A 15,003-nucleotide genomic window follows, 5' to 3' on the forward strand; every position below is an offset into this window, starting at 1 on the left:
TGTCTCTTGTCTTTTATTGAGATTGCAAGATCTCTACAGCAGAAACTGTCTTTCATCCTTTTTGTGTGGTGCCAAACATAAGGGGATATTGTCCATGACTGGCACAGGAGGGTAACTCAAACAGCACTTCATGGCTAAAGGCATACCAAGGCTATCTCTGGTACAAACTAACAGAGACAAGAAAAAGTGATTCAACAAGCAAAACTGCAGTTAAAGCTCTGGTGAGCTTGGATGAACACTAGCAAATGTTACTACAGTAGTATGAGATACAGCTGCAGACCTCAAGAGCTGTCCGTTCTCAAGCAATAAGTGGTCAGAGTGGTGAAAGTCTGACCTCTAAGCTCCCAGATGCCACCAACAAAATTAAAGAAAAATGATACTTGTCTCAAACTCAGCATATCTTCAAAGAAGCGCTGGTAGAAACAGGATGAACCTCCATCTATCTCAAGCTGCTTGAGAAACCAGACAAATGTGACAAAGCTTCATTTGCTAAATGTAGATCTGTACCTTGATGAAGGTAAAGCAAGCACTAAGGAGAGGCAAGTAAAGGAGCTGAAATGGTTCCTCACCCTAAAAACTACTCCAACACCCCACCCTCACTGTCTGCAAGAGGAAGACAGGATATTGAAACCAGAGTAGCGTGAGCAGGAGTGTACAGGCCAGTGGGTCATGGAATTCCTCTTCTGTGTAAGTCATCCAGCCAGCTCACAGTTCTACAAAGACAGGACAAAAATGAATGGGGAGATGAAGGGCTGTGCATCACAGAAATAAGAAAAAAGTTACAGAAGCCAGAAGATCACCCTTATTTTAAGACAGATAAGAGAGGATGCATCCCCCAAAAACAGTTCATTTGCTTATCTACCTTCCAACTGCGCAGCCTTTCAAACTGCTGGTAAGCCACATTAACTAGGCCATAATCCTTCCCCCTCAGATCTCACAAAACCCAATAAAGTTGTTATTGCCAAAAGGGTGCACTAAGCACAGATGTGTTCGACTATTAATGGGCTCTGCAACTACTTCATGTCTTGTAAGATGAATGCTGAGCAGAACGAGCACGCCCATGGGTTGGACAGGAATGCTGCTGAAAAGAGGAATAAGGCTTTTTGGAAAGAAAGAAGATGGTCAGATGCCTGAGACAGTCTTCAAACAGTGATCCTGCCTTGCATTCCTGCACGCTTCCTGAACTGACAGGAGTCAAAAGGATGGACCATTTTGCTCAGCCACCTGTGGCTAGCATCAAGACTGGACCTGACACTCAGCGGATACAAACTTTACACACAAGCCATCACAAAGGCATTGCTCACCTGCTGCTCTAACTGGACCAAACCCCAGACTTGCAGAGAGATGTGTCTGCCTTTTTCTGTGCACCTTTTTTTTTCAGTTTTATCAGTTTGCCTCTCAAAACTCATTAACTTCTCCTGGCAACACGGCAACAGTTATGCTCGTTGCTTAATTGCTACTTGTGATTAAATCAGGCTGTGTGTTAAAACTTCACAGCTACAAGGTCCTTGGGACTGGACAGGACCTGTAGCATCAGGACGTCACTGTAGCATCTGCATCTGGGTGCTGCGCACCTCTTTTGTACAGCACCCATTAAAATAAGCTGACACCCTACAATACTGTTGTTCTGCAGGAACTGAGAAACAAATCAATAGAATTAGGGGGAAAAAAAGAAAAAACCAGCTACATCAAAGACACAGTTCCAGGGGTTCAGGATTGCCCCTGAGTGACCTGTGGGCTTCTCCAGTACCCGTCTCCTTGTCCATATGGAGAGGTAACTGCCTCCACATGGAAATAACCCATCTGGCTTTTTTTGATTCTCCAGTGCCTTGTTTCCCATGCTGCTTCTGCACAGCTGGAAAGCACCAAGTGGAAACTGCTATTAAATTTAGCTCATATGGCTTCACGCTTGCCTTGTCCAAGTATCGATGCCTGCAGGATGCACGAGGCAAAGTGGAGGGAAAGCAGTGCTAAATGAACACATGCAAACAAAATGCAGAAATTGAGAATGGACTTTGCCCACCATTACGTCCTTCTTCAAATCATTGGAAGTGAAATGGATTTGGGGTAAAGAACACCACACAACTTACAGCTGTGGTGCAGTTTCTGCCTTTGTGGTGTTGCTAAGAAAAATGCCCAGGCATTTCCTTCACACGGTGTCAGTGAGCCTCTATCCCTGTGCTGTGTGTGTGCTGGGGGCAATGCCTGCACAGAAACCCTCGCAGATGGACTTCACATGGAGGCACTGGGCACTGAAGGGGAGCAACTGAAGGTTTGAGAGCAGTTAGCAACTGCATTAATATTTGCACTGTCCCTTTTGATTCATAGCGTGCCACAGGTTATTTTGTGGGGCTTCTTTCACATTTTCACAGTCCTTAAAATGGACTTTGCTGCAATTATGCTTTCCCCTGTTTGGTTTTCATTTAGGAAAACCAAAAATCACTCAGTGAATTACTGCCAACACCAACCTTGATTTTCACCCAAATGAACCATATAAGCCAATCAGTTTATCTCCCTTTTCCTGTCTTTTTTTCTTCTACCAGATAGATATTTTATCTGAGACTGAAAGGAAACAGCCACAGTGCTACTAGTCCAACATTACTGCAGTAGAAATATGCATATTCGAAGTGCAGCAAGTCATTTAACAACCAAAAATGTTGGAAAACAGTCAAACAGCCCGAAGACCACCACCAGCAGTGTTTCAAAGCAAAGCAAACTCCACAGGAAGCAATTTAACATCACTCCAGAAGGGACTTTCTGGTGCAGAGAGAAAACCAAAGCATTGCACAAAGTGGTATTCAAATTATTAAAAATAGCAGTTGACAGTATTGTTATGAGAACAACTGGAAGATGGAAGGGGCTGGGAACAGAAGGCTGGGAGAGGAGAAACAAGCCACAGGGCCAGCTGGTCTCCTGTCAAAATAGGGACTGAGCTGCAGTGTTTTGGAGTCACTGACAACACGGTAAACAAAAAGGTAACTGTTTAAAGAAGCACAGCCCAAAGCTTTTCATAACTCTCTCTTTAGCTGATGGAATCTAGAACAAACATTCTTTTTTATTTTCCCTCCTGATTTTTTCACTGAACTGAATAAACTATTTGGCCCAGCACCAAGCTGTCCCAACGGCGAGCGCTTGCCTCCAGCCCTGTGCACAGGTCACCGCTTCAGCCAGGGCTGTGATTTGTCGGGACTGACCCACACTACAGCATGGGAATGGTTCTGTGCACTTCACCTTATTCTCACGCAGGAATTGAGCTGAGGGCAGGGTTCCAGCTCCTTTCCAGCAGGGCCTCAAGAAGGGCACCACACAGTGTGGCAGCGCATCCTGCTGAGGGAAGGCAGCACTGCTGCCTCCAAGGGAGCGCTGCCAGTGACTTGCCCTGCCGGCAAGCCAGCAGGATGCAGCATTCAACAGAACGTGCTCAGACCCAGACTCCTTGGAGGAAAAAACACATTTTACAGCAGCCCTGAAGTCACCAAGCGTGACATCCAACTGACAAGGACTTCAGCAGGGAGGTGAAGCGGTTGCTGCTCGCCCCTGCTGCTCCAACACCAGGTACTTTCAGTGTGAACACAGAGCAAAACTCTGTGCACAGCCCTGCCTGCTGATGGGGCAGAACAGCCAGCACCACACTGCTGTAGTGACTCGTGTGAGGCTGCTTCGTGCCGGCTCCTCAGCCAGGACACAGATCCAAACCTAACGCACCTGGAGCATCACTGACACTCAGGTTTGTGGACGGAGAAAAAAAGACGCTTCACGAAGACGGTGACATTTTCATGTGAACGCGGCTGCCGGTTTCCGCACATCCTTTTAAAAAAGCACACAGTCAGTAAGGAGACATTTATTCCATTATTTCTGTTTTCAAATTTTTTGGTACAAAGTTTATTTTCAGAAGTTCCCACGTGATCCTTTCTTCTACCGGCTTCTTTTGGGATTTTTCTATCTCTGATTTATTTTCTTTATCTGTTGAAACAAAAGCAGTAATTGCTACAGAAAGCAATAATGGCAATATTACAAATATTTTACAGCAGCATCCGTTCATCTCATTGCCTCAAAAAATAACAAAATAAATCCAAAGACAAGATCCGTACTGCCTCAAAGGCTTAGGTTTGTAATACCAAGCACTATGCTGCGTTCCCACGTGTAAGTTGTACAAGTCCAGCACAACTTCCCAAGTTTGTGCAGAGCCTGATAAATAAGACACAGAAATATCAGTTACGTTATACTGTTTCTAAGAACTTTTACTCTGTAAAATGTTTGGTCACTCAAGCTATAAGCTTAATCACGTATCAAAGAACACAGGCAGTAAAGCCCATCTTACTAGAACATATAGTATTAGGCCAAACAAAATATAAGAGGACAAAATCTAGTGGTCACTGAAGCCTCTTCAAAAAAGGTCTAAAACAGAATGTTTCCGTCATGTATCAGAATAAAAACGTAGCGTATTAAAATTTGATCTTTTTTTTCTTTTTTTACAAGCTGTCTTTTAATCAGTCTTCTATTTACAGTGCAGAACTTCTGCCAACTGCAGTAGTTTAACTTTGGCACAACACTAAGTTCCAATCCTTTTGAGTATTCAAGTCCTGTGTGTGTCCAAATATTTTCTTGGTTTCACGAAAGATTAGGCCCATTCACAGTTAACCAGTTATCTTGAACTTTTTCAACAATTGCTTCCCCTTCACCACATTGGGCAGCTACAAAGGAAAGACACTGTAAGCTATTGCATCACTCGTAAGAAACTCTTAATTCTAAACGATAATATTAGTGTTGCTTCCTTTAACATCACATACACCAGACAGATCACACAGACTGCTACATACTGGACACCTTCTAAAAACCTTGCTGGTCGTTAGTGAATCGTCTTCCTCATAATCAAATACATAACGATGCATTAACTTAATTTCATTTCACATGTCAAACAGGACATTTAAATATATTGCAATGTATTATAGAAAATTGCAAAGCTCCATCATTTCTGTAAACGAGATCGACACCTGTTAACTCTCCTGTGCACATGAAGAGCAGTACCTAGTGCCACATTTTCTATACAATATAAAGCCTTCCCGAGTCGGGCAACTCATTTTTAGTGCATTTCTGTACAAACTGTAAGCATACATGCAGATAACCAACTAAGTAGAATTGGAAATGCTTCTGTAAGCTGGAACTGGAGGCATGGGGAACATTTCAGAATCGTATTGGAGCTCTTGTGGTTGGTTGTTTTGTATCACAAATGAAGACAACTCAAATCTTCTGTCATTCTGGCAGATTCTTTACAATACGTTTAATTATAGATATCTAGTACTGAATAAGTGTAAGGAAATGCTTTGATCAGTGGGGACACAAGCCTTTCTTGTCTAAACACATTTTAAGATACGCACAATCCAATGTTCATATAGTAACATTCTCTCTAAAAAACTTTAGAAACTTCTAAACCATGTTGATGCCACAGTTCTTTAACCAATGATCAGTTACTTTATCCACCACTGCAGTGCCACTGCTCTAGAATAACAACCAAAACCAAAACCAAACCAAGGCCTCACACCTCCCAACATACACCAGGTGGGGAGCGGAGGACAGTACCGTGGCTAACCACAAGGAAAGCCTAACGGGGCACAACACCCAGTGCTGCCAGCCAGCCAGCACGCTCCAAGGTGAGGCTGCATCTCACCTAACTTCAGATGGCTCTAACTCCAGTGTCTGCGAGCCACTTGTAACAGTCAGTGGAGTTTAGGGTGCAGCTCTTCTGATCAACTGCAGGCGGTTAGGATGAGCTGCTGACATGCACTCGTTAGCTATACTGATCAGCTGTTGCGGTGTCTTGCTCAAATGCAGACATCGACACACAATCAGGTGAATCCCACCTTAATTCATGAAAAGTGCTGTGGGATCCACAGTTACCATTCCACATTTTAAATGCTGCGTTAAGTCATTTTTTAAATGAGTATCCATTGAAAAAAATGCAGATGCTCTTCACTGCAGAAGGAAAAAAAAACGAAAAGCTCAGACCGTTAAACTTGAAAATACTGTCTACAACCTGCCTGTGCTTCAAAACCTCCCTTTTCAAAAGTCAGATAACAATACAGAAATTCAAGCTACTGAGCATGTACAGTTATTGAAATGTTCACCTTCTGCTACAGCTTTCATTTCCTACCTAATTTTAATACATCATAAACCTTAAGTCACTTGACCCAACAAGTTTGTGTCATGCCACATACCACATGTACTCAGCCCTAGGATATCAAAAGCCTGATGGAGAACGCAAGCATAACGCAGCACTGCTCAGGGCAGGGAACTGAGTCCTGCACTTGCCCTTCCCATCCGGAATTTATACCATCATCCCAGGCACTGTGAATATCTCTCAACAGTTTTCCTGTTCTCTCATCAACACTATATTTTCATTACTACTAAATGCAGGCAAAATTATCTTCCAATAAATAATAAATTAAATCAAAGAAAGAACTATATTTCATTGCGCTCTACATTTGTGTGTATTCAGGTAAGGGCAGGGATATTTAACATTACAGAATCTTAACAATTATCTTCTCTCCTTGGGAGATATGAATATAGACAGAGAGGAGGAGGTGGTGAAGGATGCAAATTGGGACCATCGTATCTACAAAAGCAAACACTGAGATCCAATTCGAATACACAGTACTCCATTAAGTGCAAAAGGGAAAATACTCCTGACCTTAAACTACAGCTTATTACTCAGCAGCCAGAGACCAGTTGTCAGAGTTACTGCTGTGCTCTCATTTCAGAGGAAAATAGAGAAGGAGGAGGAGAATGTCTGCATGCTGGGGTTTTCTGGCCTTTGGGACTGCATCGTGCTGTGAATCGCTTTGCATGGGCTTCAAAAATCCTTTCTCTGCTCTGCAGAGGAGAAGGGAGTGTATTTGCCTGCCTTGGTGCACAGGAAGAAAATAGGCTTTTGCCCAAAGTCAGCAAGTCATGCATTAAAAAAAATATTTCATGCCATGTGTGGATTCTGCATGAGTTTCCTTCAAAGTTACAGACAGAAACAATACTGCATATAATGCTGTGGAAAAAAAGAAAAAAGTTTGAAAATCATTATTGGACAAAGCTGAAAAATCGAATGGCCTAATTTACTAAGGTGTATTAGAGATAATCCAGTAAATTCTAATCACGAGGTGGCAGATATCTTTCTTTTGCTTTCAAATCAAAGCAGAGATTTCTACATGCTAAACACGAGAGACTGCAACACTTGTTCTGTCAAAACAGCAAGAGTAACATTTGTTTTGCTCAGCAAGTTCTAGGTATGTGAATTCTGCAGGGCAAGCAACAGGCAGTCTCTTCAAGATTCTGCATTTTCCCTTCTTTGCACACCACACAAGCACTTAGCTCATTCAAAGCAAGGGAGAGTAACTCAGACTTTCTTTTTATAACTCACACCAATCTTGGGGTTATTAAGAGGGTGACATTGGGAAGCCAGCATTAGTTAGACAGAACCGTGCTTTCCATTGTACTCAGAAGCAAGAGCAGAACATGCTATGAAGCACCGTGGTCAGGGACAGCGGATGGCTCACCAGTTGTGACACTGCTTGCTTGCTTTTAGCCCTTCTCCCTTTCAATTCTAGCAAAGGATTACTTTCATCCTCAGTTAACTGTATCCCAGAGACAGCATTAACTAGCATTGTAACATCAAGTACTCTCGGCAGAGACAGCAGATGAAAGAGAAAGCTCAACTTTAGCTCCAGAGGAACTGATGCTCACATCAATTCAGGGAGAGAATGAGGATGTGCTGTATCCCCTCGACAATTTCTATTTCTCTCAGACTATGCAATATGCCTTGGGCACCATGGTAAGGAGCACAGCAGCCTAACATGAGATGAGATGAATCTGGACTAACCACAGTTACCAGCAGTTTTGAGCTCCAACCAGCCACGACCACAAGTTACAGACAAAGCAGTCCATCCTGTCAGCCACCAGCACGCTGACAGCTCTTTCCAGTGCTTTTCTTGTCATTTGATGCAGGAGGCCTCTGGAAGGTGTCTCCCTCTCTCCCACAGTACACAGTGCAAATACATACATGCTGTAAACATGAAATAAACTGGTAATTAATGGATTCTTCTTTTACAACAAAACAGATTATAAGTAATAATAAATGCATACAACTGACGTCTTCAGGTCTGAACTCACCCAGATTCTTCTCACCCTTGGCACAACTGAAAGGCTTACAATGTGCATCTAGTCTATAGGAAATGTGGGTACCCTGCATCTCTCATTATCCAATCCAGAGCTTGTTTAATTCAGATCTGTATTCTGAAATGGGGTCTCAGTGGGCTGCAAATACTGTTAAAACCACTGGAATACAAGGAACTGTAGTGTTTACAGTGCTTGAAAACCCAGACCAGTATACATCAGCCATCCCCTCTGACCATTTTGTGGAAAGAAGACATCCAATACAACTATATTTAGTCTAATAAACAATGCATTTCCTCTTCCTGTGTTTTTGAGATCAGATGTACTAAGGCCTACCATTATAGTTGAGTGTTATTTAACAGAACGCTGCCAAAATGGAAAATTTCCCAGTTTAATCATATAATTAACTTGGATCCTTATTTTTCCCATCTTCTAAAGAAGGCTCGATGTAGCGATAACCTACATTAAGTCTCTGCTAACAAAAATGGAGATGTTTAGACAGGCTTCTTGGGTCTTTTTGGGGGGGAAAGAAAATTAATTCTGACTTGTCCTTAAGATATAAGGCAGTTCCAGATTTTGGTTGCTAAAAGCATATTCCCAAGCAGTTCAAAGATTTGCCTTAATTTTTTCATAAATTTAAAAACAGCATCTCTTTCTCTACTTCCCAACCACTGTAGCAATTCATGCTGAAAAGTCCAGATCCTGATCTCTCTTACACCACCTTGCACCCAGAGTCACAGCATTCCAGAGAACACTGCCAACAAAGTTTTCCTTCTCTCCCATCCCAAAGTCAAGCTGAGGGATTCTAGGCTTGTCCTCACAGTGATAAGCATCAAGAGATAAAGGCATCACACTGTTGGCTGCTTTGTGCCTTGCTTTCACTGACCTGAGTCTTGGATGCCAGGAAACAGTTTGATAATCAAAACTGTGTCACACACATCAGTATTTCTAGCAATCTCAGGTTAGAAAAAGACTTTCAAGTGGAACATCATCTTACAATTCAGGCAGCCCATTCAATCAGAGAGCAGAAAGGTAGCTACACGTGTCCAGGGAGGAAGGTGAGTCAGGTAAGTTAACAACACTTTTTTTTTTTTTTTTTTTTGGTCAGACATTATATCCTTTCTTTTTTTCACCCAGGTTTCACTCACAATCTGACATGAAATACAGATCTAACATGAATTCCTCTGCTTCGGAAAATCATCACTGAAAGCATTTCCTTGGTCTCTGAACAGTTAGTTATCACAGTAAGGAAGAAAGAGTAATTCTTGGAGATGCAGAAGTATTAGGGAACATTTTCTCCACACTAATCTCTCTTGTAGGTCAATAGATGCAAATGCCTGCAGAGAAGATGTTGGCAGAGGTGTAAAGGGAGATTACCAGGATAGTTCCTGTTAGTGCCCATGTAAAGCAGACAGTGCTGGTGACAGCAGCACCAACTCATCATCCATTTTTGACGTCTAAATATAACTTACCCCTAAAAAATACAGACTGACAGTAGCCAGAACACAAACTACTCTTCTTGGAGTACCAGTTTTCTATGATGCCAGATATCTGCATAACCTAGCTTTCATGAATTTGGCCCATTATTTTTAAGGTGGTTATGCTACTATTTCATTACCTGGAGATTGAATGGCTTTTTATGTATGTATAAAAAGCCATTCTATATATATACACAAGCACTTACTCAAGATGCAGATGTTCCCTATCAGATTAGACTACTTTTGGAGTTCAGTTCACATAGATGAAACCATCTCTACAAACAAGTTTTTCACCCAGCAGCCCTAAGAACAGCCAGAATATCGGTGAGCTTAATTCAGTAGGATGAATTTTAGGTTAACCTTGCAAGCAAGACATTCAATTGGGCTATTGTTAACAGCTGAACACTGGTTTCTTTACCATTTTTAAGCACCTAAAAGGCATATAACTTCATTTTGCTTGAAAATTAAAAAGCAGGTCACTGCCACCACATACTTGAAAAACTTTCTTGCTAGCACCTGAAGACACTTTTCATCTCTGTATCTGTGTATTCTTACAAAACCCTAAGCAATGTTGAATGACTTTTAGGCAGCTCCCACCTCACGTTTACCTTAAAATACAGTGTAAGATTTCAAGAAATTACTCATGTTCGTTAGAAATACACATAGCTTCTAACCATTTTCCAAAAAAGTAAAGAATGCACAAGCTAAAAATGAATGTTACTATCAACTGCATCAAGTCTGCCAGGCATTTAAATTAAATTGATGTAAGATACGCTGATTAAATTTAACAAAAAGCATTTTCTAGCAGTAAACTCATTCAGTTAGCTCATAATTATCAGCAAGAAACATTTGAACACAAGTTCTGTAAACCCAAAACACTCTGAAGATACGCAAAAGGTGCCAATATCACCTCGTTTTCTTAAACCAAGCAATCCTCACCCCTATGTTCATTGATTCCTTTGTCACACTTTTCCCCTTCTCTTTTGAATTCTTTCCTTAAGAAATAAACCCAGGCCTTGAAACCTTTCAGGTGAAGTGATGTTTGCAAAAAGACATCTTAGGTTTTTGCATTTTCCTCCTTTGCGAGCAGGTAATGTTCTCCTGCAACAACAAAAAAATGCGTCTGTGGTTTGTTTGTTTTTTGGAATTAAACAAGATAAGGCAATTAAATATTGAGAAGCAGTCATGTGAATGATGAACCTTCCCACTGGTCACGTGGAAGAGGAGGAGCTGAACTGGCGCTGATTTATAACCCCACATGCTCAGCTAGGCCCGAGGACGTCCATCTCTGGTAGCAAGGAAGCAAATATCTGTTGCCTGCGCAGACAGCATCTTGCCCACGTTTCTTCAAGTGCAACGAAGATGCTAAGCAGGTGCTTGCTGAAGCTGAAGGCCGTGAAAAATTGTTTGGCTCTTCACCATAACATCAAATCTAATTCACGGGTTTTTGGCTCCCAGATTCCAAACTGCACATCAATCTGATTTTGAAAGTTTACGCTTAACGTGTCGTGGGGGTTCCCAAGTATCACTATCATCCGTTTCCTCTTCATCTTCCTGATCTTCCAACATTTCATCTTCCTCCTCATTCTCCTCAAACAGCTCTATTCCGAGTTCTAATCTTCTTTGCCTTTCTGCAAACCACTCTCTGACCTGCTCATACCCCATGTGAGATTTAGCTACAAGTTCATCAAGGTCTTGCTCATTAAGGAATTTGTGCTTCATATAGTAGTCCTTCAGGATTGCTGTTCCAGTTTTGAATTTTATGACAGACACACCTCGGTCCCAGCAATTTAACCTCTTGCTTCCCCGAGGCCTTCCTCGAGGCCTCCCTCTTCCCCGCCCCTTTGGTCTTCCTCTCCCTCTCTTCCTTGAAAAGCCCTGGCCATTCAGACTGTTTGCATTGGCACTCTGGTAATAATAATACCACTTCAATCCCCCATTTTTCCAGGCATAGCGAGTATCTCCAAACCAACTCACAATTTCTGATCTTGGGAGCCCCGTTTCTTCTGCCAGCTTGTTGTATTCTTGTGGAGATGGCCACTGAGTACGGACAAAGGAGCTTTTAAGCATGTGCAACTGCTCTGGTGATTTTTTGCCTATTTTGCTTGGAGCAGAGCCCCCTGATTTTGACCCTGCTGTTCCATCCCCTGCAGATGTTTCTCCAGCTTCTTCTTTTGAGCTGCTGGCATTGCTCTCATTCATCTCAGTTCCCTCCTCCTTTGAGACATTAGATTTCCTTCTTTCCACAAACCAGGCATCAATCTCTCTCCTGGTAAGTTTGGTTTGGGCTCTTAACCTATTCATCTCTTCATCAGTAAGGACAGGATTATTAAGAAAACTTGCTTGGAGGACTTGCAACTGCTCAGCAGTCTTCTCTTTGAACTTCTGTGGGGTGAAGTCAGGAAATGCACTCCAGGACGACTTGTTCTGTGGAGTAACTCCTGTTGGGGACTCATTCATTTCGTCACTTGAATCAATAATGATGGTGGCACATGAGTCACTGTTGAGATGAATCCCATGGTTATTCTTTGAGTTTCTCTGATTGTAGCGTGTATCGCTGAACCACTTTTTGATCTCTCCCTTCGTCAAGCCTGTTATTTTCATAAGCCTACTAATTTCTGAATCCTGAGGAAACTGATTTTTAAGGTAGCTGACCTTTAATTCTGCCAGTTGCTCCTTTGTTTTTTTTGCTCGCATGCCAAAGGTATCGGGATTCATTAGTGCAGTTTCATTTTTGATAGGCTGAGGGGCTGGAACGGCAGCAACTTGTTTGGTTTCTGCAATAGGCTGAGCAGTGTGAATCTGACTCTTCTGTAACTGGGTTTGGTTTGGGACCCCTGCTACAGTCAAAGCTATTGGGGCTGTTACTGGTAATGTACTTCCACCTGCAACTTGAGTGAGAACAAGTCCTGGCTGACCAACTATTTGGCATGTCTGTAAAATTGAAGGTAAACCATTGCTGGCAGTGGAAATGTGCGCTGGAATAACGGTAATTGTCTGTGGCACAGTATGCACTGTGCCATTAAATTGTTTCCTCCTTGCTTCCTCCACTTCCTCTGGTGTCCAGCTCACACCATGTTTCAGACGTTGGGCAGAAAACCAGATTTTAATCTGTTCCTCTGTGTACTTAGCTTGAGTGGAAAGAACGGTGATCTCCGACATGGTTGGATACGGGAATTTGTTATAGGTGTTGAGCAAAAGAGGATTGTTGTCCAAAGCAGTATTATAGGTTGGAATGCTGTTCACAGGTATCAGGACTTTGGGGATCAGGTTTGAGTTCTGTGGAGCTGTAACAGCTGTTATAACCTGTGCCACCCCAGGCTGAATCACTGGGGTCACAACCGTACTAGCTACATCGGCTGCACTGCAAACAACTGAATGGCTTGCTTTGGACTCAGAAACTGCCGATGGTGGTTGGTTTTCTACTACTTCTTCAGAGTTTGGCTCATTTTCCTTTCCCTTCTCTTCACCAGGAATGTCATCGACCACATTGTGGAAAACAGCGATGCGTTTAGTCTCTGTTTTGTTTTTCATCATTTTCATAATAGGAGTTTTGCTAATGGAGATCCCCGCGGAGGGGGCCTCAGAAGGGTCAGCCTGTTCAGCGTTTTCTTCTCTAACGAAACTCCCATCAAAAGTGAGATCATTTACTGTTTGTTCAAAGATTGTCTGATTATTACGTTTCACCATGGTCAACTTAAAATTCTCCTCTCCAGGGTGGTACTTCAAATTATGTTCTGAGAGAGCATCATATCTTTTGGTAAGAAAATTGCATTCTACACAAACGTAGGATGAATTTAATACTACATTGGGATGTTCTGAATCCACATGGAAAGTAAACATATTGAGATCTGGAGTCTGAAAAGTACAATATTTACACTCATAACCACCTTCTACTTTATTTGTATTTTTCTGATTGTCTGAATCCACGTTCTCATGGACATCCTCTTCGCTTGCTATGCTCTCTGCTGGAGGATTATTATCTGCTGGCGTGACTACAGGTGGCCCTTCCTCCAAGTCTGATACCATTTCTAGATCCGGATCTTGCTCGTTGGCTAAGACCATGCACGGTGTTGTTGATTTTCGTTTACTTGCCATGCCTGTTAGGTGAAAGTGATACTGACTGGTCAGATACAGACTTAGCTTCAAGCTCTTCTTGATTAATAATAATGGCTTTTGGTACTTCAAGTCAGTTCTTGTAACGTCTCAACATTTATCCCATTAGCAGCTTTTCTTTTGTAGTGCAATCAGATTAAAAAGGGACAGTTGAGGATGAAATGTTGAGACACTGTTTTAAAGTCCACATCCACCACCTGTGCAAAGAAGAGACAGTATAATTAGTTCAATTTAAAGAGTATCTTCTATTCTGATACACAGCATGATTTAATTCAACCCTTTGGTGTTCAGTCTTCCACTGTTCACCCCTGAAACCAGCAGACCCATTCCAAGAAGAGGTCGATCCTCAAAGCTAGAGTAAGAAAAGCAAATTCCAACCCACTTATTATCGGCTGAAATTTATGCAATGAATGCAACGAAAGGCATAAGACAGAGAATGGCATAGAAAATGCAATCTTCTATTTCTCTACATCATTTTGGCAGTCTTACTTTTAGGCTGCTTTATCTAGGCTACAACATTCTCTCTCAGCTGCAATGGAAACTCAAGTCCTCCCCATCACAAACTCATCCCCAGCATGACATCTCCATGATGGTCTTGTCTGCTATGCCCAAGGGTGTGAAGGCTCCTAGAAAAGGCATGTTTAGCATATTTTTCTACTGCATTATGTATGTACATATATGCATGCTCTAGGTCATTTCTCCCAAGTTTGAAAGCAGACAAAACAATGCCTTCTCAAGACACTCCAACAGACAAGGATGCCAGTCCTCCTCTCATCCTAGCTCCCCAGATGTCATTCTCCAATTGAAGGCCAATCCCAGACCAATAAATTGTTAGCACGTGGCAATTAACTACACTGTTTTTATGGCTCCATGCATTAATTGGGACAAGACTGACCATGGAAACTTCAATAGAGAAAAGGGAATAAAGAGTGACACAGTAGGCAGAAGCCAAAGAAAATTATATATTTTCTATTCAGAATTCCTACTTCATTTCTAAGAAAAAACTACACAAGTACAAATTAAATTTGATGCCTACATAAATTCAGAGAATAAATATGTTCTTAAATTGCCCAGAGTGGCGAGAGTTTTTATCCCACGGGGACCATAACTAGTCTATTGGAAATGATGCACAAGCTACTGAAAAGGGTTATAAACTCTGTAATAGTTTCCTTCTTAAAATAAAATGAGACAGTGATTTCTCGTGCCAGAAATCCCATAGATTGATGAATTTTTAGATAGCAGAACAACA

At 42.0% G+C, this 15,003-nt stretch overlaps 1 protein-coding gene across 10 annotated transcripts in view; it reads right to left on the reverse strand.

The window, feature by feature from the left end:
* Positions 1-2,685: 2,685 nt before the first annotated feature.
* Positions 2,686-15,003, reverse strand: part of ZHX1 (zinc fingers and homeoboxes 1) — a 29,533-nt gene continuing 17,215 nt past the window's right edge. For 4 of the 10 annotated variants that reach the window (XR_016465309.1, XR_016465312.1, XR_016465311.1 and 1 more), the window contains 2 exons: positions 10,839-13,951; positions 5,980-10,739 (listed from right to left, as the gene is read on the reverse strand). Coding sequence is in view for 1 of the 10 variants with exons in the window: in XM_031591185.2 (XP_031447045.1) it covers positions 11,112-13,736 (2,625 nt within the window). In the remaining 9 variants the exon portion in view is untranslated. The other 6 variants (XR_016465317.1, XR_016465316.1, XR_016465314.1 and 3 more) reach the window with 6 other exon arrangements.

The sequence above is a fragment of the Phasianus colchicus genome, chromosome 3, assembly GCF_987193195.1.
Source record: "Phasianus colchicus chromosome 3, bPhaCol1.hap1.1, whole genome shotgun sequence".
Classification (NCBI taxonomy): Eukaryota; Metazoa; Chordata; class Aves; order Galliformes; family Phasianidae; genus Phasianus; species Phasianus colchicus.